The sequence below is a fragment of the Musca autumnalis genome, unplaced genomic scaffold (genome assembly GCF_047663935.1).
Source record: "Musca autumnalis isolate F117 unplaced genomic scaffold, ASM4766393v1 scaffold_5, whole genome shotgun sequence".
Taxonomy (NCBI): domain Eukaryota; kingdom Metazoa; phylum Arthropoda; class Insecta; order Diptera; family Muscidae; genus Musca; species Musca autumnalis.
Window position 1 is genome coordinate 113,492,884 of NW_027412088.1, and position 26,999 is coordinate 113,519,882.

At 33.6% G+C, this 26,999-nt stretch overlaps 1 protein-coding gene across 43 annotated transcripts in view; it reads left to right on the plus strand.

Annotated features, from left to right (window-relative positions):
• Trpm (transient receptor potential cation channel, subfamily M) overlaps positions 1–25,952 on the plus strand; it is a 403,692-nt gene extending 377,740 nt beyond the window's left edge. For 41 of the 43 annotated variants that reach the window (XM_073992979.1, XM_073992998.1, XM_073992972.1 and 38 more), the window contains 13 exons: positions 197–354; positions 482–672; positions 737–882; positions 6,653–6,752; positions 8,839–8,960; positions 9,050–9,173; positions 9,883–10,115; positions 15,577–15,849; positions 15,909–16,287; positions 16,357–16,536; positions 16,902–17,039; positions 23,899–24,056; positions 24,121–25,952. In XM_073992979.1, the coding sequence (XP_073849080.1) occupies positions 197–354; positions 482–672; positions 737–882; positions 6,653–6,752; positions 8,839–8,960; positions 9,050–9,173; positions 9,883–10,115; positions 15,577–15,849; positions 15,909–16,287; positions 16,357–16,536; positions 16,902–17,039; positions 23,899–24,056; positions 24,121–25,227 (3,309 nt within the window). In that variant the 3' untranslated portion in view covers positions 25,228–25,952. Of the gene's footprint in view, positions 1–196; positions 355–481; positions 673–736; positions 883–6,652; positions 6,753–8,838; positions 8,961–9,049; positions 9,210–9,882; positions 10,116–15,576; positions 15,850–15,908; positions 16,288–16,356; positions 16,537–16,901; positions 17,040–23,898; positions 24,057–24,120 lie in introns of all 43 variants that reach the window. The other 2 variants (XR_012408366.1, XR_012408365.1) reach the window with 1 other exon arrangement.
• Positions 25,953–26,999: the final 1,047 nt, after the last annotated feature.

Consider the following 26,999-nt stretch of genomic DNA (forward strand, 5'->3'; position numbering starts at 1 on the left):
TAAAAAACTCTAGATTTAGGAATATGTGAATTTTTGTTGAATTGTAATTGACAATTTAAATCGCATGCTTTACTAACTGATGTAAATGTGCTCTAATTTGTTGGAGTAGTTAGCGTCTTTTATTTTCAAGGATGTTAAAAATGCAATCACCCTGATCGTATTTACCTCTTATTTCAAATATATTTTTTTCCATCAGATTGCCTACATGTTTTTCCTGGGAATGTTCACATTTACGGTTTTGGTTAAAATGGAACCCATACCTCGATGGCAAGAAATCTATTCTATTGCATATATTACCACCTTGGGATTTGAAAAAATTCGTGAAATTGTCTCCTCCGAACCAGTTGCCATTACGTAAGTTACATAAAACATTTTTTGGAAATAAATTGGTTCTGATAAAAATATAATTTAAATGTCTCTACTCCCTTGTCACGTATGGGATGTTTGTGGAACAATTATTATTACTCCCTATTTCTTGCAGGCATAAATTCTCGGTATGGGCTTGGAATATGTGGAATCCGTGTGATGGTGCTGCCATAATACTATTCTTTATTGGTCTTTCGTTGAGATTTCGACCGAATACCATGGATATTGGTAGAGTTATTTACTGCGTTGATAGCATTTACTGGTATTTGCGGATACTGAATATCTTAGGTGTTAATAAATATCTGGGTAGGTTTGAGATTATGTTTTGTTTCTTGCAGATATTTAAATAATTTTGTCTCTATTTTTACAGGTCCTCTGGTCACAATGATGGGAAAAATGGTCAAGAACATGATTTATTTTGTTGTCTTATTGGCTGTAGTTTTAATGAGTTTCGGTGTTAGCAGACAGGCTATTCTTTTCCCAAATATGGAACCAACATGGCGTCTTTTCCGAGAGGTAAAGTATTAACAGTTTTTTTTTTGTAATCTTTGTGAACATTCATTAAAATTTTGTGTGTGTGCGTGTGTGTGGATGTATATATAAATATATTAGACTTCAATGTTCCCCGGTAATTTTTCGGATTTGAAAAAACGTCACAACGCACACGCAAAAGTGATATACATATCGCTCATTTATTCAAAGAGTGACACATCTCAAAAAATCTGGTTTCGAGAAAAACGCGTTTTAAGTTGGCGATTGAAATTTGACTTCCAAACTTAAAAAGATTATTAGAATAAAAACTACTTGGACCATACTTTTGCAAACACCTAGCCAGATATCAGTGCTTAATTTCTGTTGAAGGTCAAGAATGACTTGAAGTGTTGTAATGCTTCATAAACTCAAAAGACATTTTGTGTTGAATCGTGCCAAACCCGTAGTAATTGAGAAGTATCTCGTTGAGTTTTAGAGATATCAACAACAAAAATTTGGCACAAGATAAAATAGAAGTCGCAGAAAAAAATTATGTCACTTTTTGAGTAAACGAGCGATATGTACATGTATCCTGCATTGATCAGAAATATTGTGTGATGAAAGAGAATTATATAAAGAGTTATTATTTTTTGTCATATTTTAATTTACTCAGATTCAAAGCATGATCATTCTTCTGTAGCAAAAAAAAAAATACATTGCATTTACATTTTGTTGTTGGTAACTAACTTCTATAAATTGGACATGTCGAAATTTGCCATTAAAAAAAAACAAAATAGGGTGACCATTCACTAAAATAATTCACAAAATTAAAACACTTTCCTAAAAATTTAAAATATGCCACATACATTGAGAAAATATATAATTTTTGTTTACAACTTTTGATATTATTTTCCACACTTCAGATCAACCCAATATTGGTGTATTTTTTGTTTGTTATTTTTATTAAACGGCATATGGATTCCGAGAAGGGTGGAGAGGTAGATCCGGATTACAGAATAGCACTTCGTACCTGAATTCTAATCCCCGGTTTCTGTACAGAAATATTGTTCAATTTTTGTAAAAATTTAGGTATTGACAATTCAGCGTATAGTTGACGAAAAGGTTTCATATTTTGTATACATGTTCCTATTACACAGGGTATTTCGTTAATATATCGCGATGGCTTCGAAAGCTATGTATATAAAAAACAGTAAAATTGCATTTCGGTGGAAAATTTGCGATATCTCAATTATACAATTTAGATATAGGCATCGTACTAACGTAAGTTTAGCTTATCTTTATATATAAAACTCAATTGTCGTTTGTTGGTAATTGAATCAGTTGAAAACGGCTGGAGCGATTTGGATAATTTTTTGTGGAAATGTTACTCATAGTCCAGTTTAGGTTTTTATGCAAAGAAAAATTGGCCACGCCCACTTTTCCGCCCACTTTTATAAATATGTTATATCTACGAAACTACTCAACAGATTTTTCTGAAATTTTCAGGGAACGTAGATCGATGGCCCCAAATAAATAGGCTACACATTTGGTTGAATTTCGGATCGGGCGGGGTATCTCCCCTATGCCCTATTTTTGTAAAAATGCAATATTTGCAACAATTACAAATGTATCGCTTTGAAAATTAATTTCCGAATCAATGGCGATTGTGTCTCCGACCTTACGTGCTTATTTGGGGCATTAAGACTGGACAACGCCCACTTTTTAAATATGTTATATCTACGAAACTACTGAATCGATTTTCCTGAAACTTTCAGCGAATGTACAGGGTTGGTCCCCGATAAAAATAGGCTACATATTTTTTGACTTTCGGATCGGCGGGTACTTCCCCTATGCCCTATTTTTGTAAAAATGCAATATTTGCAACAAATACGAATGTATCGGTTTCGGAATTTATTTGCGAGTCAATGGCGATTGTGTCTCCAACCTTACGTACTTATTTTGGGACTTAAGATCCGACCACGCTCACTTTCTAATTAGGTTATATATACAAAACTACTAAAAGGATTTTCAAGCAAATCGCGATTTGTATAAACTTTAAAATCTTTAAAAATAAAAATCAAATGTCGTTCGTTGGTCATGGCATCAGCTGAGAACGGCTGGACCGATTTCGATATTTTTTTATGCAAAGAAAATGTACGCCCACTTTTTTCAATTTTCAATTTTTATCATTTCTACAAAAACTACTGAACCGATTTTCATGAAATTGCCAGGGAATGTACAAGGATGGCCCCCGCTTAAAATAGGCTACAAATTCAGTTGAATTTCGGAAGGGGCGGGGTACTACCCCTATACCCTACTTTTTTAAAAATGTTATATTTTTAGATAATTACGAATGTATCTATTTCGGAAGACCTTACCCACTTTTTTAGGATCCAATGACTTGACCACACCCACTTTTTAAAATATGTTACATCTACAAAACTACTGAACCGATTTTCCTGAAAATGTCAGGGAATGTACGGGCATATTTTCTTGAATTTTGAAGGGGGCGTATTTGAAAAACACGCCTTACCTTTATGAATAAAAATCAAATGCTGTCATAATCCAACTTAGGTTTTTTGGAAAGAAAAGTTTACCACGCCCGCCGAAAACAGGTTACATATTTTATTGAATTCCAGAGGGAGCGGGGAACCTCCCCTGTGTGATATTTTTAAAAAACGTTATATTTGCAAAAATTAGGCATGTATCGAATTAAAAATTTACGGATTAATCTACAATCAAGGTACTTCTTTAGGGCCTATAGGCCCGACCACGCTTGTTTTTTTAATATGTCATAACTCCAATACTACTGAAGGGATTTCCATATAATTTGCAGCAAAAGCTCAATGTTTGCCGTTGTTATGTGGGGTACCTTCCCCATGCCTTTCTGTTAAACGCTATATATAAGCCAAATATATGATTATATCGGTTTCAGCATACATTTTGGTAGGCAATGAAGTTGTGTGTTAATATGTTATATCTTGAAAACTGATGACCACGCCCACTCTTTTCAAAACATTATTTTTCCAAAACTACTGAACCTAATATTCAGAAAATGTTCAGGAATGTCCCGTGGTCCAAAATGCTATATATTTGTAGACGAATTTCGGGGCCTATTATTTTATAATCGCTATATTTGCTAAACTTATGGGTGCATCGGGTTGCAAATTAGTTTTCGAGACAACGGTGGTTGCGCCCCGATCAAGAAAAACTATATATTTACAAATTTACTTGAATGGTGAGGTTCAACGGTCCATCAGCCATGAAAAGCTAAAACATATAAGTCTCAATAAGCGGGAGAATTAGATTTAACCACTTTTTAACCTTTAAAATGAGATCGCTTTAGGATAAAGACAGGGACATGGACGATAATAAATCCTAAAAAGCATAAATTGGCGAAAAAATCCGACAAAATCCGTAAGAGAAAAGAAAGGTTACAGACAAAAAATCCCTCTCGGTTTGACAATAGACCGAAGAAGTGAGGTAGAAAATACCTATTTTTGAATTTTCAAGCATAAAGTCGATAAAAAGTTGTCATTAAAACTCATTTCGACGGGCCAGCAACGCGGACCGGGTTCTGCTAGTATTTATAAATATTTTGACACTAAAGATTTTGAGTGCATTATTTTGTCATAGAGTGAAATGTCACGGCACGATTAAATCGGATGGAATATTTTTCCCTATGATATATTTATGTTTCATATTTTCAATACCTTGTGTATTGACTTTCGACCTCACCTCACGAGCTATAATGTTAATTAACAAAATTCTATAATTTAGCAATTCAAATTATAATTAAGATATTTTAGTGTAATATTAATGGAGTACATACACAATTCATTGAGGAATATTATACTTAGATGTATCAGATTGAAAATATTATAAGTTTTACATTCATCTATATTAATAAATAACATTTGTTTTTATCTTTTATGTCTCTCTTTTTTCTATCTTATGGTATTAATTCGACGTCATTGCATTAAAAATATCATTCAAAAATTCTCTTATTGTGGTACATTTAAATCTGTATCATGTGTCTTTTTCTCTTACGTTGGACATAAATTTTATTATGAAACAATTTATGCTGGACGACGAACGAAATTCACACACGCACACATACATATATGTATAACAATGTAGGTAATAGCAGGCTCTATTGTGGCACCAGGATTTTTAGGTGCTATAGGTCATGGCAGTCGTGCCCACAATGCCCGAGATCCAACTGGAAGCATTGGTGGTTACTCGTCAACACATCATCGTGGCCATTCTACCGTAACCTCAACCACTACAACAAACTTACACGCTAATACCACATCACCAATTCACCATGCCACAACATCGGGTCAGATCTTACAGAGATCTGAACTTCTAAACAACCTAACGGGCCAGCAACTGTCGAATGTAAAGAGAAGAATCTTTACCGTTTAACTTCTTGGAATGAAAGTCAATAGAATGGCCAAATAATTGTTGTTGTGTTAGCATCGTGATACTCCTCTATCCCACTTCAGTTTCCACTTTCAATTTCTAATTTCTCTTGTTCTTCTTATTTATGTTCCAAGCGGCAATACGATTTTATCTTATCCTAAAACTTTTTGAATACATGAGGATATAACTTTTGATTCCTAACTCCTTTTTAAGCTTTGGAACTTATTGTCAATGTAGTTATGCCTTCCCTAACATGCTGCTACTTTAGTTCGTCTTTGATTTTTGTTTTCCCCCTTTGTCTCTCAATCTTTCCTCTTCTTGTGTCTTATGTAAAAGAACAAACAATAACTGTTTAATCCCATTTAGTTTAAGTGTGTCAAATTTAGATTTTTTTACAACAATGCATGATTTAATACTCCTAATCTAATCCATATGTGGGAATATATATATATCGTCACCATAAATGCCCGAAGACGTAACCCACATGAAAATCGAAATTCGTTTTTGATGGAATCTGATACGTAAAGCTAAAATACATGCCCTGGCAAAATTTCAATTTTCTACGTTCAAAAATAGCCATCCTATTCAAGACATGGCATTGCGAAAATCTGATAACATTGCAGATTTTGTTGTACTGACGGATCCCAAATCCAAGCGTTTCAACGGTTTTAGTTTCATTCATTCGTGCATGACTGATAATACTCCAAATATTCGCCCTCATAAGATTGTTATTCTATAAAAGAGTTTTCATATTATAACGTTTTTTGCTTCTCCTGTAAAGTTTTGGGTTTGTGGGTTACGTCTTCGGGCATTTATGGTGACGATATGTATGTATGTACTGAATTATATATTAATGTATATAGTTGTATCAATGTACAATGAATGTGTATGTACTCTATTCTATATCAACTTACAAAGAAACGTAATGAATATACAAATATATTGCTTGATCGATCAATGGCTAACGGAACAGTGGAAAGTGTTGACTGAAATCGATCAAATACTTCGAGGCCAAGGCACATATTTTTGCATTTGATTGTATTTTGATAACTGTCAAACATCAAACAACCAGGTCAAACTGCTTTAAGCTATTCTCCTCCTACTCCTCCTGCTGCTGAACTATATTCCTATTTGCTGTCATGACCATCTGTCAATGATATACATATATAATAATTGTAAAATATTTTAGGCTTTAATAATAATAAACAACAACAAAAACAGAAAAAAACGAAAGAAACACATAATAATTGCTTGTCATATAAACTCCTCTATTCAATGTTGTATATTATTTATAAGTACCAGTGTGTATGTGTGTATCGGTGTGTACAACAAGTGCATGTGCATTATTTTAATTATTTTAATTGACAATGCTTTCATTGTTTTTTTCCAGGTCACCTATCAGCCATACTTCATGTTGTATGGTGAAGTATTTGCCGATGACATTGATCCACCATGCGGAGAAAATCCCGGACAAACAGCTTGTGTTACAGGTTCGTTATATTAACACTATTCGAAAAATAAAAAAAATGAAAATGGCATTAAGTTCGGCCGGGCCGAATTATATTAAAACTTGATATCAGCCACTTCGGATAATGTGTCTAAAACTTTTGAAATACCGCAAAATTTTTGAGAATACCGCAAATTGGGAGGTGCAGCTCTATGGGGAGTATGTCAAAACGTGGACCTATAGCAACACATTTTTGAGGGAAAGTTGAATGCTCCCAACACAACAAGACTAAATGCCAAATTTCAGCCATTTTGGTGTAACAATGTTACTAAAACCTTGAAAATACTGAACATCCGTTCATGGGGGCTGATCAAAACTTGGTTCTGTACTGACCAATTTTTTGGGAAAAGTTTTGTAGCCCCCAAAGAAGACTAAGTACTAAATTTCACCTATTTTGGTGTTATAATGAGGCTGAAATCTTGCTCATTAACAGATGCCTCCGTAGAATTTTGAAAATATGGTGGCCGCAAACCATATCTAATGAGCGATTGTGGATCGTTACAAGGCAGCATGGAATAGTATCCGATATAACCAGAAGAAAATACGGATGGCTTGGCCATACTTTAAGGCAAAGCGAGGACGAAATTTCCCACTCGGCTCTTACATGGAATCCACAAGGACGTCGCAATAGAGGCAGACCAAGAACTACATGGAGAAGAACAATAATGACAGAAACTAGCCAAACTCTTGATCAATTACAGTACCTAGCGAATGATAGAAACATATGGCGAAACTTTGTAAATAGACTAATTACCGTTCTAGGGGGGTTATATCAAAACGTGGACCTATACCGACGAATTTCTGGAGGAAACTTTTATATCCCCCAAAGAAGTCTAAGTACAAAATTTCAGCCATGTAGATGTGGTAATCAGGCTACAATTTTGAAACAATTTTGTGGCTTCAAAGAAAACTAAATACCAATATTCAGGCATTTCCGTGTGATAATAATACTAAATCCTTTAAAATTCCGAAAATCAGGAGGTATCGTTCTATAGGGGATACATCAAAAGTTTTGTGGCCCCATGGAAGGCCAAATACCAATATTCAGCCATTTCGGTGTGATAATGAAGCAAAAACCTTCAAAATACCGAAAATTCTATTGGAGCTATATAAAAAAAGAGAACCGACATAGCCCATTTTCAATACTAATCATCATAGAAGTAACATAAACTTCTATACCAAATCATAAAGCTATATCTTAAATATTGCGAGCTGTATCTTGATTTCAACAGACGGACTGACGAACGAACTCCTACCCCCAACATTTTTTTCCAAAAACCTTGTATATGAAATTTTATGGCGAACGGTTTACGTTAACCCGTACCACACGAGCGATCATTGTTTCCAAAGTAGTATGTATGGGGCTGGGTCAAAGGGCATTTTTACGACAATTCTCTAAAGGTCCAATCGATGAAAAAACTTTAATTAATTGTTGTGGCTAAAAACGAATCCTACAAAAGTTTGTGGAATTCGGATCGGCTTTTGATATAGCTCCAGTATGCATATTTGGCCGATTTTGTTTATTTTGGGCCCTATATAACTATATCAAAATCAAATCCGATTTTCACAAATTTTTGTAGGATTCGTTTTTAGCCACAACAATTAACTGGAAAAGTTTTTTCATCGATTGGACCATTATAGCGGTCTTTAGAGAATTTTCGTGAGAATTCACCTTTGGCCCCATACAAATTACAGTGGAAACAAAGATCGCTAGGTTGACACGGATTAACGTTAACCGATCGCCATAAAAGTTCATATGTAAGGTTTTTGAATCAAATGGAAAACATTCAGGGGGTAGGAGTTTCAAAAAAAATTGTTTTTTTTTTGGGTCACCCTAATACACTTTATAGGGTATACCACAAATATTTCTATGTGTTACAATAATTATATCCTCCATATTGTGGTAAATGGTATAAAAAATTGTTATGGTATAAAATATTGTGGAAAATACAAAGTTGTGTCTAATTTCATTCACTTTTTTCGTAATAATGGTTGCGGTTATACATATTTTGGAGTATATAGTTCGAAAGTCGTAGAGGAAAATAATTACACATATTTTTGTTTTGCAGGTCATTGGGTAACACCTATTACAATGTCAATGTATTTGTTGATAGCAAATATTCTATTGATCAATCTCTTGATTGCCGTTTTCAACAATATTTTCAACGAAGTCAATTCAGTTTCCCATCAGGTAAGTAGTGACAAACGGAAACTGACACTGAAATATTTTTGGGGACAATCAACATACTAACCATTCAATCTTTCAATCGGCCCTGTTAGGTGTGGATGTTCCAGCGCTTCACTGTCGTTATGGAGTATCAACAGAAACCCGTTCTACCGCCACCCTTTATTGCCTTCTGTCATTTCTATTCGCTGCTCAAGTATTGTATACGCAAAGCCAAAGGTGAGAGAGGGATGAGAAAATTAAGTTTTATTCCCTGTGAGTTTTAAATACCTGCTCCTAAACAAATTTAACCAATAATATTTCCTTTTTTCACTTTTACTTTTTATGTATCTGCATTTTGTTGCACTTGTTGTGTTGTTGTTGTCGTCTATAATAATTTATCGCCATAATACGTTGCGTTGCGTCTCTTCATTTTCGCAACGAATCGTTCGTTTGTTGTCGTGTGTCATTTCGCATATGTATATCTGACAACAATTAATCAATTAATCGATCGACAATTATTAACAAAACGTTACTAACCAATGGTGATGATGTTGACATCATTTTCGGATAATTCACATCGTATTGAAAACAAAAATTCACGTTCGAATAAAAAACATCAACATTTCAACTCAATGAAAATACCATTTAAAAAAATTAATATTATTCATATATGTAACTAACATTGTAAATATTAATATATACTTGGAATTAATATTCTTTTTTGTCTTTAATGGATGTTTTGGCTAACTTTTTAAACGAAATATACGCTCATTGATGTCTTATGGGATGCATACTCCCCCATCCATTATCATTTAAATGTTTACTCATTCATGCATTCCCTTTGTCCTATTTCTTTCTCACCGTCACATGTGTAACATGTTCTGGTTGCATCCTTTGTCCCGGTGTGTGTGTGTGTGTAACAACATCATTACATCCAAAAACACAGGATTGGAAATACAACGAGACAACGGTCTAAAGCTTTTCCTGGAAAAGGACGATTTGGAACGGTTGTACGATTTCGAAGAGGAGTGCGTTGAGGGTTTCTTTCACGAGCAAGAGATAATACTCAATCAATCGACAGAGGAACGCGTCAAAAATACTACGGAACGTGTGGAAACAATGGCGCAGAAAATTGAAGATATTAATCAGAAGGAAAATTTGCAAACAGCCACAGTTCAGGTGAGTGTGATTAGTGTTAAATATCATATCAACAAACACACACTTGTGTGTGGCATTCTAGCTGACATACATAGGATAATGAATCTGTCAAATGTCAAGTTGTTTCTGTCATTCTATTTGACATGGGTATCCAAATAAAAATTATACTCTTCCTGCTTGTCACCTTTTTGCATCTTTCCATGTCAAGAGATGCCAGAATAATATGAAATAATAATTGGATGTTTACCTTTTTGCGAATAAAAATATCTTTCTGCATTCCAAACAATTTCACGAAATATGCAAACAAATGTCTGGCAGAAGATTCTTGCCGAATCGTTTTTGCCTTTAAATTCCAGTAAAATCTATTTTGTAATTGTTTAGATGGAAATGTTTTGTGTTAATGTGTGAATACATTAATGATTTTAATAAAAAAATTAAACATAAAATACACCAAAAACAAAAAGTATAAATCACTCATTTTCTCAAAGAGTGTCACACCACACTTCTAGTAAAGTAGATGTAACTCTTTGAATTTTAGAGATATCAACATGAAAATTTGACACAAGATAAAATAGAAGTTGTAGAAAAATTAAATAAGAACAAGTAAGAAATTATCAGTTGTGCTGTCGGAGTTATACCCTCAGCCCCTGACCAAAAAAGAAGGAAACGCAATAATTATGCCGTATACAGAATAGGGTGGGGCGATTTCAACACCACCACGGGCGCCTGGTTTTTCTGATTATTGGGATTGTACTGAGCAAAAAAGTCCACTAGACCATATGTCTACGGTGAAAATCGAGCCCCCGGATTTCGACTTAAAGTTTCTTTTCAAGGTTTTTTGGATATTTTGGCATATATGTAACAGCCAAACCACTGAGATTTTCGATCCAACACAAAGACAAAAATTGTAGCCAAGACAATAATTAAGAACTCTCTAGTACATCGCAAAAGCATTGGAACGCTCCTTCAGGCAGTTATGGCCCCGAGAAAGCGCACATTTTTCGGAAAATATCGATAAATTACACTGTGCTACAAAATTTGACTCAAAGTCAGTGGGTGGAAATTTCCTTTTGGAGATGAAAGCCCTTGGTGATTGTACTAAGAACACAAAAGGAAATTTTCAGGATAGGTCAAGTTTCTGAAATATGGTTTGGCCGAAATATCCTTGAAAAAAATTTCAAGTCAAAATCCGGGGGCTCGATTTTCACCGTAGACATATGGTCTAGTGGACTTTTTTGCTCAGTACAATCCCAAGAATCAGAAACTCCAGGCGCCCACTATCACTTTTTTTCTTCCATACAAATCGCCCCTGCCTAATACAGAATATATTGAATATGTTCCACGGGTTCGCTTCAAAATTCGTGGAATCTGTATGTATCATAATGTGTGGCTTTACGAAATCATTCACATATACCAGAAAGTTTCATAAATAAATTTTCCTGGCCAAAATTTAAATTTTTTGTACTCCCCGATTGTTAATTTCTATATGGGATTCGATAGTAATCATATTGAAACTAAAGTAACAAAACAACTACGTCAAAACATTGGAAGATATGGGCGTGGTGTGCTCCTAAACTCGACAATTTTCCCCCATTTAAAGTCGACAATTTTCCCCTATTTCTCGGAAACTATAATAGATATTGTGTCCATACATTTTTTGGTAGGTAAATTGCCGTTGAGTTTTCACAAAAAAATCCTAATTTAGTGGACTAGACCTTTTATTGAACAGTTTCGCATTCGCAACATTAAGCCTGAGTGTGTCCTCTTCAGCACTTATATACTTTTTTACCAGATCCGTTTCGTCCCCTTAACACTTGTTCAAATTTATTGAAATTACATGTTAAAAAAATAAAATTTTAAATATAATTAAAATTTAAATTAAATTAATATTATTAAAAAACTCGTAAGTTTAACTTTGACCTTGAATTCCTCTGCAACAACAAAGACCGAATTTGGTCGTTTTACTTCATCGAAAAGCTCTATCCGTTTAAAAGCTACAGAATTTTGACCAGAAAAAATGATTCCGAACCACCGTGCATTGTAAAATTTCTTCCAAACTTGCACCAAGTTTTAAGAAGGTATATATCAGCAAAAAATTCTAAAATCTTTTCCATTTCAAAAAAAAATCAAAAAAAAAAATTTTGGTACTACATCTATGATTTTTGGTACATAGATTAAGAAAAAAATCGTCATTCCAAATCTGTTTTCTTTACCAACTTTGATCGTTGCGCGCAAAAGATATGACCGTTTTAGTTATGCTAATTAGAAAAAATTCTAAAAAAATCGCGGCTTAATATAGTAACTGTTATGTCCTATTATCGTTAACTGAATTCTCACCCTTTGCGATGATGCAAAAAAAAATTCGAAAAGTTTCAATGCATTCGCGAAAAATTAAATTTGTTAAATAATTTCACGTATTTACAAACATATTTTTGAAATAATAGCGCTTATACTTACAAAAAAATATATATATGAAAAATTATAGCTGCATCCAGACATTGTGAGCAATAAAATGAAACCTAAGTCGTGAAGTTTGGTGCTATAGTATTCATGTTATTTGCAAAAATACAAAGAAAATATGACGAAAAAAATAAAAATCATATTATTCTAATTTTATTTTTTATGGTTTTATAGGAAAGGTTGAAGAAAAAAATATTTGAGTTCTTCGTCATTTTCGTCCAAATTTCACGCAATAATGAAAATATTCCGTTGCAACACATTTTTCGCTTATAGTTTTCCTATTGGCGAATATTTTTAGAACATTATATTAAATCACAAGTAATTCCAGTTGTGGCATAACATTAAAATAATGTTATATTGAATATTACAACATTTGAAACGCATATAAACCTCGTAATAGTGGAAATCACAAGATGCGCATCCGATTTTCCAAAACAGTGAATCAATCCCTCTTATTTGATATACACTTTGTGAAATTCCATTTGGCGACCACGATGTAGCATCAGTTGCATGTTAGGGTGCAAAAAACAGTAAAATGCCCATAATTTCCACGAAGTACATTTGCATTTTATGCGCATCCGGTTTCAATGATCACCATTAAAAAATACATCGTCCTATGTCATTTCAATGCGATCCATCAAGCACCGTGGATGTAGCATCGCACTCAGTTTTTAGAAAAAAAAAGCTATTATATCTCCGGATTCGCGAACGTTTTTCAATATCTGTTTTCGCATATTTTAAATAAGCGTTTCGCTCTATTTATCTAAATAGCAATAACATATCTAAAACCCGTCTAAATACGCGATATTTTCAAAAACATTTTTTGCAGATTTTCCAAATTTGAGGGGTATCATATCCGCCGATCTAGTGGATGGATATAGACGCGCAAAGGCCACTGAAATCGAATGGCATTTGTAAATTTTGAATCCAAAAAACTGGTTTTTTAGAAAAATTTACGCACAAAAATTTCGACTTTAAGCTGAGATTGTTGTGAACCTTTGAAGGCTACACGCCCGAGTTATACATCAAAAAATGCGTAATCGCGAGTACTACAATCTCATAATCAGTTTTTAAACGAGTACAGTTGCGCGTCCCGATTAGAGCAAAAATTCAAAAAAACTCCAATTTTTCGGTCTTCAAAATGTCAGCATCCGTTTGAGATTGATGCATTGGTTATCTTAAAAAATCATACATTAGAAACTTCATCTCTGAAGTGTATTCTTTAACTTCTTCTTTGAACATTATACTCTACATTGTATTGTAAAGCCACTAATTGAAAATTGACTTGAAAAAACTCGTTTCCTTCAACGATTTTTTCCTATTTTTTACATTTATATGAACTCAGCTTCCGCTCAAATTATAATTTTAAGAAATCCATCGTTGAATAATGCTAAAACAGTTTATTTTACCTAAATGCGATCAAAAGTTATGGTTTATCACAACAATTCGCGAGATACAATACCCCATACCTCAGTTTCAACATAAGTCAATTTTCTACAAAAAGGCCGATGTACAAAAACAAAAAACAAAATTTCTTTTTCTTAACTCTTTCCATTTGATCCATGAAATATGAAATTTTATGGCGATCAGTTAACGTTAACACGTGCCAACATAGCGACTTTTATTTCCATAGTAATTTGTATGAAGCCAAAGGTGAATTTTCACGAAAATTACCTAAAGGCCGCAACTATGGTCCAATCGATATAAAAAACTTTACCAGTTCATGTTGTGGTTAAAAAACGATTTCCAAAAAAATTATGACGATTGGTTATCCCGTGAACATCGGCTCGGATTTTACATAGAAGTTGCTATTACTCTTAGTATAGAACTTCCTAGTATAGAAGTTACTATGGAAACTTTGAGGCCCCAGTGGCACGTGTTCTTCCAATTGTGCTCAAATTTCAAACTTAGGGGGGTGACGCCAAAAAAATTCCGACATCGAATTGTTTAAAACCACCGTAATGTATACCCCATATGAAAGTACCTCCTGATTTTACGTATTTTTATTTACATCGTTTAAATGGAATGGCTGTAACATGGTATTTCGGATTTTGAATGGATAGGAAACAATCAAGTTAAACCTTCTTTAGGAATAAGCCTTGACGTGACGGAACTGAGGGCATAAAAAGTTCTTCCCGGCCGGACTATATATCATTCTTACTTGTTTTGAATAAATCGGAGTTATATTTTTTAAACCAGTTAGAGTTTTGTTTTGCCTTTTTCGGATATTTTGTAGCTAAAATCTTGAATAAAATAAATGAATAACATGAATAACATTTTACTCGAATTTTGAGAATTCTTAAATTACAAAAGAATAGATACGAATATTCTTTTGTAATTTAAGAATTGTAATTGAAATTTGAATTAATTCATTTAAAATGTGGATTTCTCCATTTCTCATTTTAGTTTGAAATTCGAATTTTATCCATTTGGAGTTCGAATCATATTAGTTTGATTTTTGATTTTTTCTATTTTTAATGTGAATTTTTCACTTGTAATATAATAATGTTCATTTGATATTCCAATTATTATAATTAATAATCGATTTTGTTTTGGTTGAAGTTTCAATCACATTTGATAGTTTTTAAGTCTGGATTATAACCCCAATGGCTTAAACTTCACCATTACTTTCTGTTACAGAGAGTAAAGTTTTTCAAAGCGAACTGACAGTGTTGCAAAATTGTACTGATAGTATTTTTTTTTTTTAATTTGTGATTCAAAATGCTTTACTTCTACAACACTTTCAGATGTTTCGAAATTAAAATGATTTTTTTTTGAATTACAAATATAAAAATTCGAATTTCAATTAAAAACAATCAAATAACGAATTCCAAATTAGTTTATTTCTTCACATGGAATATTTAAAATTACAATTGAGAATTTTCGAATTACAAATGAAAAAATTGAAATCTGATATGAATATAGTTCGAATTACAAAGGAAATAATTCAAATAATAACTAATATATTTCAAACTATAATTGAAACGTGCCTTAAGATTGTTGCTTTTTAATAATTTTACAGAATATTGAATTTCGTATACGCAAAATGGAAGAATCTTCTGAACAAATATTGAGTCATTTGGCCGTAATTCACCGCTTTATGTCCATGCACATGGGTCAAGAGGATATAAATGCTTCTAATATGAACATTGGTCCTGGCGATTTGCAACGAATTCGTACTGTTTCAATGTCAGACAACGAAGGTGGCAGTGGTGGTGCTGGTAGTGGCGGTACAGGAGGAGGCGGTGGTAGTTCTGCTGGTGGACTTGGTGGATCAGCTTCACATAACCTTCAGGTATTTAGTCGATATCATTGAATTTGATTTTATTTGATTTTAATTTGGTCTTACTACAGGTTACCAACAGAAAACGTTTTAATCGTTCACTTACCGAAGTACGACCAGATGCGTACATTTTTGATGATGGAACACACTTTGAAGTAGTACCTGTACCTGAAGAACCAGACGAGATTGTCAAATCCAGGGAAGCTCTTAACGAGCAGGTTGTACGTAAAGTATCCGTACAATCAGAATCTGATTCTGATATCTATATACCACTCTCTCAACGGCCATCCACATGTGAAACCGTCAAACGTACTCCCTATGTCACTGTTCGTCAAGACACTGGAGCAAGTACTGAAAGCAAGGATACCCTTACTCCCCTTGGCCACGATGATGACCAAACACTTGTTGGAGAGACTTCTGATGAAACGGGACCAGATATTAACTTTGAAGGTAATCAATTATGCCATTTGTATATAATATTTATGTATATAATAAATAATGTTTATTAACTGTCCGCAGCTGCCAGACATCGAGCTATGCGTCAACGCACGGTTTCTTTATGTCGCAGAAATTCTGAGACATGCTCAATAATAGGCGATATCAGTCGCTCCCACATAAGTCTGAATCAATTGCATCTTTCGAGGCGCCAAATGAGTTTAACACACTCAGAACCGGACAGTGATAAGGAAGGCGCAGCAGGTATGTACATAACCCACAATAAAACCCCTTACTCCATTTCAATATCTCTTTCTCCACCTTTCGAAGGTAACACATCCCAGCTCTTAGAAATGGAAAAATAAATCCAATATTCAGACATGGATGTGTTGCCTTTGTGTCTCTGTCTCTCGCTCTATGTTGTACAGTAACGGTGTGGTGACTGACTTATTCCTTTGTTGTCCTCAATGTTCATTCATTCCACCATTCCCTCCCCTTCCTTCACTTTCGATCACATTTCTGTGTAATATGTTTCTGTGTAAAATATGTATCTGAAATTAAATTTTATTTTTTCCAACCACAACGAAAAACCCAACGTTTTCTTGTAAAAAAAAACAAATGAAATTTAGGAAAATCACTTCTGCATGCAAAACCTTCGAGAAATATTCTCCTGAAATTGCATAGCGAATACACTTCGATTACGGATGAATTAGAGAGTGTTTGCCATATGATTGCCTCACCCACGGTGTCATTGCCAAGTCACAAGAGTAAGTATTCGATATTGTACAAATGTGTGTTTTTTCTTATATTCATATGTAGTATTTCAATCAGTTTATGACGAAGTATAAGCGAAGTGTTTGATGTAGTGTTAAAAGATATACATTGTTGTAAAAATAAACTAACAAATAATTGCAGAGAGATTGGTATGTGTGTGGAAGTTAAATTGTTGTAATTGAATACAACTTAGTTTGAAGGAGACAGTAGACAGGTGTTATACAATGTGGTTAAAGATTAGAAAAAACGCTATGACGTCTGCGACATGAATTTGAATCTCAGCATAGTTTTACACATTTATAGTTAAACTTAAAATTTTCTGTAAAGATTATATACAGCAGTGCCAGGCAGAGAGACACTCAATTATCTGCGCTATACAGTGAACACATTAAGTCTACATGTCCCGTATAAATTTCGCTTCCTGAAATATAAAAAAACTTACACATCTTGATATTCTGTTTGTTACCAGATTTTGAATAAAAATTAAATTCATATATAAACTTAATAGTTTTATAGTACCGAGCTTAAAGGCAGGTTTATATGTATGAAATCCAGTGGATTTTTACTGTTAATTTCACTAGAATTTCTCTAAGAGGAGACCGACGATTCGACGTCAGAATTAGTGACAAATGCAGGATTGGTCGACAGAATTTGTCATTAACAAACTCACGATTGATCGACAACATTTCATGATGGATAAACTCACAATTGTTCAGCATTAATTCCAATATTGTACTCCCGAAATTCTCAATGACAAAATACACTATTGAGCACCAAAATTATGATAATATCCACGATAGGGAACCAAATATTTTATTGGAATAACTACCAAACCAAATAATTGTGGTTTCAATGATAATAACAACGATTGGACGCCGAATTTCTGCATGAAATGCCTAAACTTTGTGCGCCAACATTTATCATTGATAGTAGCCTTGATTGTTCTCTATGAGAAATACGTTTGGTGCCAGAGTTTGTCTAAAGAGAAACAATATTGGATGCCACAATTTTCTATTAATATGTCTATTGAAAAGACATAGCTTGGAAGCCAGAATATTAATATGAACACTATCACGATTGGGAGTGAGAAGTTGCTTATTAACATACCTACGACTACGGCTCCAGAATTTTCTATTAATAAACCCAAGTCTTAGTTTTAGAATTTTTATGTAAACAGACCCACCCGCGTGTGGGAACCAAAATAACACTTTGTGTCATTTTTTGAGTCATGGAAAATTAACCCTATTCTTAAAAAAAGTTGAGAACATCTAGTTGGATCATGCATTCGAAGCCAAAAAAAGAAGAAACTTGTCGACTTTTTCCATTACTTTTACAACTCACGATTTCTCCTGTCAATATAAACAAGTAAAAATTAGTAAAGTTCGCCTGGTCGAGCTTTTTATACAATATACCATAAAATATTCTGAACTAATGTTGAATAATTTCCTGCCGACAAACTTTTGGAGGCGATATTTTACAACCACAGATAATCCAAATGCCTATATTAATGTGTGGACCTATGTTGAAAATTGGTAGTGGGGGATTTTTTGACCACTCGGAAATTATAGCTAGTTCGGTTAAAAATTGTAGCTGAAATACTCAGGATACCGAAAATCGGGAAGTACCGTTATATAGGGGCTATAGCAAAACATGAACCTATGTTGACAATTTTTGGTGTAAAAGTTTTGCGACTGCTGCTGTCAAATTACAGCAATTTGGGTAAAAATGTATATAAAATTATAAGAATACCGATAATCGGGAGGTACGCTTATACTGGGGGCAATACCAAAACATTGACCTTTGCTGACAATTTTTGGCGGAGAAGTTTTGTGAACACTGGGAACCTCAAACGTCAAATTATAGGTAGTTTGGTCAAACAATGTAGCTAAAATGATCAAAATACCGAAAATCGGGAGGTGCCATTATAGGGCTATATCAAAACATGGACCTATAAAGTGTTAAATAATAGTTTGGTACGAAAAATAATAACAGGCAGTACCTTACAAAACAAAATGTAGCTAAAATCCTCAAAATAACGAAAATCGGGAGGTAACGTTATATGTGGGTGCCGTAGCAAAAAAATGGACCTATGTTGACAAATTTTTTGGATAACCTTTTTGATTACTTTTGTGGTTACAAATGGCAAAATAACAGCGAGTTTTGTAAACACTGGGAACCTCAAACATCAAATTATAGTTTGGTCAAAAACAATAGGTCGTTCGGTCAGAAAATTAAAGCAAAAAAATTAAACATACAAACGTGCCAGTGTTTCTCAATCAGAACATTGGTGGGGTTTTTATTGGGATAGCTGTTGCATTTTGGTACAATAATTGTACAATTGTACTGGTACCATAATTGCAAAACATTCTTCAAAATCGAAAAATGAAGAAGTTTTTAAGATATTTAAGATAAATTCCTAAATAAAATAACAAAACAAATGTAAATATATGTATTTTTTTATTTTAGTTATTTATATCTTTTTTATTTTGGTAAAATATCAAATGTTTCACACTGATATTAGGAAAACATTAAAAAAAAAAAAATAAAAGAAAAAGTAATTGTTCGAAACCCACTGCGAAGTGGGTCTCAAAATTGTTGTAATTTATCGTAAAATTCAAGAAAATCAAAGAGTACAATCATTAGTAAGAATTTATTTTAAATATTAAATGGCGAAAATTGCATCCAAGCCCACTTTGCAATTGTTTTTCTATTTTTTAGGTCTGTTCCAGTACTGCAAGAATCTACTAATTTTTACTATTTTTCGATAACATAAAGGGAAAAATGTTATCGTAGTAACAAGTAGTAGCTTCTTGCAGGTTCTGGAACAGATCATTTATTAGATATCTGAAAAAAAATTATGGACAGCTATTAAAGAACATATGAGTGGTTCTTCGTATATTTTTTTTTACAGAATTCGACTTTTTCAATGCTCAACATCTAAGCAATCGTTAGCAAAGAAATAAAAAAAATACAAATGTACTGAAATGTACAGCATGAACACAGCAGAAAATAAAAGAAATCAAAAACCACTTTTTTCAAAAGAGTCCGATTTCACTCAGAATTCCCCATGTATACTTTATAGGGTGGCAAATGATTATTTCATTGCATTACAAACGGAAAAACAAACTTAATATACCCTCCATAATATGGTGGGGAGTATAACGATGCAGTGTTCCCTCTACATAGAAATACTTAAGCAATTTCAATGAAAAAATGAAAATTAATTCAAATTTTCGCTAACATTAACTTCCAAATGGGGAATTTTGAGTTTTAGTCGGTATACATTGGTCCGTTGTTCTCCTGTTTACAGCCAAGTCCAAGTCCTGGCATAATGGTGCAAAAGTTATACGATGGCCCACTGAAATGATTAGTGGGCGCGATTTCTATCGAAAAGATATGACTGTCAAAATAAGATCCACTTCCATAATGGACTTCCTCCGCAATACTTTTGAACTTTAATCCTAATTCACATTTCTGTCTGGAAGTTCAAATGTCCAAAAAGGGCCACAAAATTCTGAAAATACCCTAAATACATTCGATCTGTCGTAGATGAAAGTTTCAATTTATATAGGCTGAGGGTATATCTCTGTCGGTAAAGCGGACAGATACTTTTTTACTTGTTGTTGAATACTTTAACATATATTTTAGATACTGTGAACCAAAATATTTGTTTTATACCAAAAATCACTATGAGTCGTAGACCCACGTTGAACTATATCAAAGTAAATGTCTCCGAGAGCTCAATCGATCTGAGTTATCATCCGTCATTGTAAAACTTGCAAGAAAGCTGCAGCAGGATCATCAAGAAATATTTTCTGAATATGGAGGAAATTTGTATTCTTTAACGAATATCTCAGCTTCTATTTGGGTATTCCATGAGGGTTAGCTTAAGTCGTCAATTGCCAACCACTAAGTGAGTGGTGACTTCTTTCACATTATCGGCCCGTTCCGACTGTGATGCTTTCTAATATGATTTTGGAAGTTAATATTAGCGAAAATTTAAATTAATTTTCATTGCCATTTTTCATTTAAATTGCTTAAGTCTTTCTATGTTCACTTGTATTGTTATATCATATTATGAAGGGTATATTAAGTTTGTTTTGGTCGGTATACATTTCCAATGGATCTTCGACCAGGCCCTAAACTTCACTTAGACACAAATGTTGAACTTTTGTGAGGGAGGTACCATATGGAGAGGACCGATATGGGTCATTTTAGAAGTTAAAATAAATTTGGACAAAATTTTAGGAGATCCAATGCATGGACCAAATTGGTTGCCCCGTTCAAGAGATATCGTGCATACCATTTCAGTGACATTTCTTTTAAATATTGGGGGGAAGTACCGGAAGTTGTGGACCGGTGTTGCCCATCTTCGAACTGAAACTAAGTTTGGACAAAATATGACGAAGGCAAAATTTTGGACCGAATCGGTTTATGAGTTCGAAAGTTATCGCGCTCTCCTGCCACTATGTATGGTGCCATAGGGGTTTTTTACATCTTTCGGGCTGTATTCTCAAGAAGTATGGACTTGTCCCTGAAAAAAACTTTTACCGTCGTAATTGAGGCGGCGAATGCGAATTGTTTTAACTGAAATCAAAGTGATTCAAGAACAGGGCCCTATTCCACGAAACAACTTATCAACTTTTCATTTTGCACTTATCAATATTTTTGACAATTCTCAAAGTTAAGTGTTCCACAGAACCATTATTTTTTGATAAGTGATAAGTTGCTAATTATAAAGTGAGTTTGCTTACTTTTCAAAAAAATGTAGCTCTTTTTTTGGTTTCTGTTCCACAAACGTTATTTCTGCTAAGTGAAAAGTTGTAACGGCAAAGCGTATTTTGCTAAGATTTTGCAAAAAAATTTGCTCTTTCGTTCCACAGAAAACTCTGCATTTTGATTTTGCAGATCAAATTTTGATAAGTTTCTCTTAAATTTGCGAGGTAAACGTTCTCTTTGCCAATGTACATTGTTAAAGCGAGATTTTGTTCGGAAATAGTGAAAACACGGTTATGACAAGAAATTGTAAAGATTTTTCCGAACTTCTACCCTCTGAATCAACCATCCTACTTCGAACTCTCACTATCCGAAATTCCACCCTACGAACAACCCCATCCCTAACATCCACCCTGCGAACAACCTCACAAATCGATGTTTCTCGATTTTACATTTAGACTAAAGTCTGTTTGAGAGACTATTTTTATTTATTACTATACCCTCCACCCTAATATGGAGGGTATATTAGGTTTGCCATTTCATTTGTAACTCATCGAAATAATCATTTGCGACCCTATAAGGTATATACATATATTTTTGATCAGCGTAAAATTCTAAGTTGATTGAACCACATCCGTCCGTCAGTCTGTTGTAATCACGCTATCTTCAGAACGAGTTGAGATAGGGGGATGAAATGCTGTTCACACGTGTCTTAAATCAAGTTGGAAGTTGAGCTTTGTTATAGCCCCCATATAGCAGTACCGTCCGATTTCAGCTATTTTAAGGTTTTTAGATACATTTCTAGAACGAATTAGCTATAATTTTGCAAGTAACTTCTCCACTTTGTGGAGAAAGAAAACTAATTACTCCATGTCGAACATAACGCTTTTTACTTGTGTTATTTCGCTTAATTTTATTGTATTTTATTTTTTTATTTGTATTTCCCTCATTTTATTTTAGATTATTTTATTTCACTTAATTTTATTTTGTTTATTTTACTTTACTTTACTTTATTTTATTTATTTTTTAACTTTATTTTATTTCAATTTACTTTACTTTATTTCACTTAATTTTATTTTATATCACTTCATTTTATATTGCTTTATTTTTATTTATTTTTTATTTTATTCCATTTTATTTTTTATTTTATTTTACTTCATTTGATTTATTTTGATCTTATTTTAATTTATTTCATTTAATTATTATTTAATCTTTATTAAAATTATTTTATTTTATTTTTATTGCGTATTAATTTATTTTGTTTTATTTCATTTTATTTCATTTTATTTTATTTTATTTTAATTTATTTTATTTTATTTTATTTCATTTTATTTTATTTTATTTTATTTTAATTTATTTTATTTTATTTTATTTTATTTTATTTTATTTTTTTTATTTTATTTTATTTCAGTTTAATTTATTTAATTTTATTTTATTTTATTTACTTTTTATAATATCAGTTTCTTTTCATTTTTTCGCTAGTCTCAATTTTACATGTGTTATTTATTATTGCCAAGTAAAAAATAATGCAAAGATGATAAAACGTTCTATGGAACAAATATCATTCACACTTTGCAAGAGAACTGAGAGACTTACCAATATGGCGGAAAAATTGAGCAAGAGAGCACAACAACTGTGCTAAAAGAACAGTGATAGACAAATTTGCTAAGTGCAAGGGAAATTGAAAAGTAATTTTGTGGAACAAAATAAGGTTATCACTTTTCAAAATAACTAGTTTTTGATAAGTGCAAAATGAAAAGCGATAAGTTGTTTCGTGGAATAGGGCCCAGGTTTTAAAGTGAACTTATCCGAAATTTTGTATGGGAGGTACAAGAAGGAATGGACAAATATACCCAGTATTCGAACCGAATTTCGTCCAAACATACTTGGGATCTAAACCATTATTTCGATGATGCACATTTTGCCAGTATGAAAGAGTATATACCCTCGTTAGCATAAATGCTGAGGGTATAAATATTAATATACATATGATGTACATACATATAAATATGTATATATGTACTTAGCACACTAAACAGTGTAGAGGTTAAGGCATTGTAATTATAGTATTATTTATCAATATTAAAGAAATACATCTTCAATTAATATAATTTCTTTTATGCCTCCCTTTTGCAGCATCATTGGATAGACCTAAAACGGAAATGTCAAAAGCTGAGGTAGCTGCTTTATTGGAGAAACAACATTTAAAAGAGTGCGAGGAAAGTGACTATCAAATCCTTGAGGGTCTGTTCCAGGCACGTGCTTCTATTGACGATACCGACGATTCATATGAAGTAAGTTAAAATTCGTTTTTTTTTCTCTGCACACCAATATTACCAACTATTTCACATCTTACAGGCTGGCATTTCCATAGACTATAGTCATCGACATCCGCTGCGACGAGAAACCGCAGTTGAACTTTCACCATCAAAGCCACCAGCCGGTGGTGGGGTAATTGGTGGTGACAGTAGTGATACAAGTGCGGCCCAAGCTGCAGAGTTCCAAGTGAAGAATGAACGTCTTTGGCAACGAAATGCATCCATGGAACAACAACAAACATATCAGTCACCCGTTGTTCCTCAACGAGCAACAAGTGAATTCCTCAATCCACCGTATGAAAGTACCGGACGTCTTTTCAAGAAATCCAGTGAAAGTTTGCAGAAGAATTCCAGCACAGACACTGACTACTCTGCTCACCCTTATCGCTTTATTAAACAAAGCTCAAATGAAACGACCACCTCAATGACTGGTTCCTACAACATAGATACACCCTCATTGACAGCGGAACCCTCTCTAGACGCTGTCGACATCCAAACCCCGGCCCATGCAACAACAGTGCTCGAAAGCGGTGTTAGTATCAGCGGTGGTGGCTTAAGCACCTCGGCCCGTTATCAACCGTTGCGTACCTCTTCTATGGGAGCTTCTGATATGAAACGACCCGGTGAAGATGTATCGACATCCACAGAGTTTGGGACAACGGCCATATCTGGGCAGGTGCAACCACCGCCGCGAGCTATGCAGCTGAAGAAACAGTTTAGCTTGGACCAGGGCAAACAGCTACAACCTCCACCTATACCACCCACAACACGCATATCACACGCGGAAACACCCACGACTGAAAGTACCAGTGCATCGCCTGTTCCAACAACGCCCAGACTTACCACAAGTGGCAGTGACAGTGGTAGTGCTGCATTGCCAACATCGGTTCCTGCCAAATTGCTTTCCTCGCTGAAACCACCGCTTTCCAGTAAAATTGGCATGAACATTCTCAAGGAGAGTAGTTCGAGCACTGAAGAATCGAAGGATGGTGATTCTGCGGCAGGTTCTTCATCCCCAGCTGTTGGCATGGTCATACCCCAAATAAGTACTGATCTCGTACAAGACGAAATCGCTAAGCTATCATCGAACATCAAGAGCAGTACTGAGTCGGAGAAGGATCCACCATATAATGAGACAATGTGCTGATTTTTATTGAAACTTTCATCCGTTTTCGGTATTTCAGCCCAATCGTCTGTCTCCAACTCCCCTGTTTCTTCTCCATCATCCCCACTGGTAGCAAGGGTGCCAACGGATCGTACTGTGTCACAAAATAGTAATAAATTTTTATCAATTGTAAATAGATTTTAGATTAAGTTAAAAAAAGTGTCATTTGTTCACAAACAAAAAGTAATTAATTGTTCAAGCGTTGTTTTTTATTTTTGTATAAAATCCCAATTTTAAAGAAGTGCATAAACAATACAAACATAAGCACCAAATAACACTTTTCATTTTGGCGGTTACAGCATATTCGTATGATCGGAGAGGCTCCCAACTCTTGCCATGTTTTCACATTTTGGAGCCTGTTAACCCAAATGTTGCATCCCCGCTTCATTTCAAATCGTATTAGAGAAATGAGAAAAAAGACCATTATCTTTAGTCAATAGCTAAACTGTATGTATTGTATGTATGTAGGTATACTTATGCAATGTAGTGTAAAATGCAATAATTTTAAAAATATGTATGTCAGAAGGTATCTTCGTAAATGTGCTTTTTTAAAATGTATGTAAATGCGTAATATTTGTATGTATGTCTGCTGTACTTAAATCTGTATGTATGAAAACTGTAGTAATGATTATGTCAAAAGCTTTCTATTGCCATTTATTGTATTCCTAGGAAAATTAAATTATGAATATACATGTGTAAGTAAAAAATGATTTTCTTGTTTCTTTGTTTTCTTTCATGGATTGTAATATAGTAGTAATAGTACATAATTTATTTAACATTTTAAAATAGTGTAGTTCATACATTTGTTGCAGATTACCATACACCTGCTATGTTTTTCCCAAATCCGTAGGTTGGCCCATTAAGCTAATTTTCCAACACTATAGACAAAGTTCATTTACAAGTTCAACAGTAACCAAAAGACCAAAAGAGCCTTGAATGCCTGGGGTCAACTAAATGTTTATATTATTTCGAAATATCGAGCCCTTCCCGCGAAAAAGGTGTAAGCGACAAAAAGCTAATTTTACAGGAGACGGTTTTTATTGAATAACTTTTGATATAACCAAAATTGTTTATTCAAATTTGGTATAGTTCTGTTATTAATCCTATTTACTGAAAAAATTAAACAAATTTTGAATATCTTCAATATAACGGTAGTTTGTGTCGCTTACATCTTTTTCACTGTCACGCAATCAGGCTTTTACTTTGAGAAGTGGCGGTTACATCAAAAAAATATTTGAAACAAATCATTTTTAGAGTAATTCTTATCTACAATTTAAAAACAAACCACACTAATTTTATAGCAAGTATTTATTCGAAGAATTATAAGATTAAAACGTATTTCTTGTAATATAGTTGAATAACGACATGGTATGTAAATGTGCAATTTGATGTAAGCGACAATTCGCTGTCACAAAGAAATGTACACAAAAAGCAAAAATGGCGCTAACATCAAAAGGAGGCCGCCCCCAAATGATTTGGTCGAACAAAAATTTTAAGATACTGTAACAAATTATTACCTTTTTCTTTCTCAAACATTTTTTTTATGTTTGGAAATAACAAATTTTTATAAAGTTTTCGTACAAAAAATATACTTCATTAACAAGTTTTGTAAGAAATATTTTTAAATTTCTTGTTTGGGCATTCTTTTTGAGAGAAACTTAATTACTTCTTCATGTCATATCATTCCACTATCAAATGCGAATTCCGTAATGAATATATTCCATGTTTGCTGTGTCATATTCGAGGTGTATAGA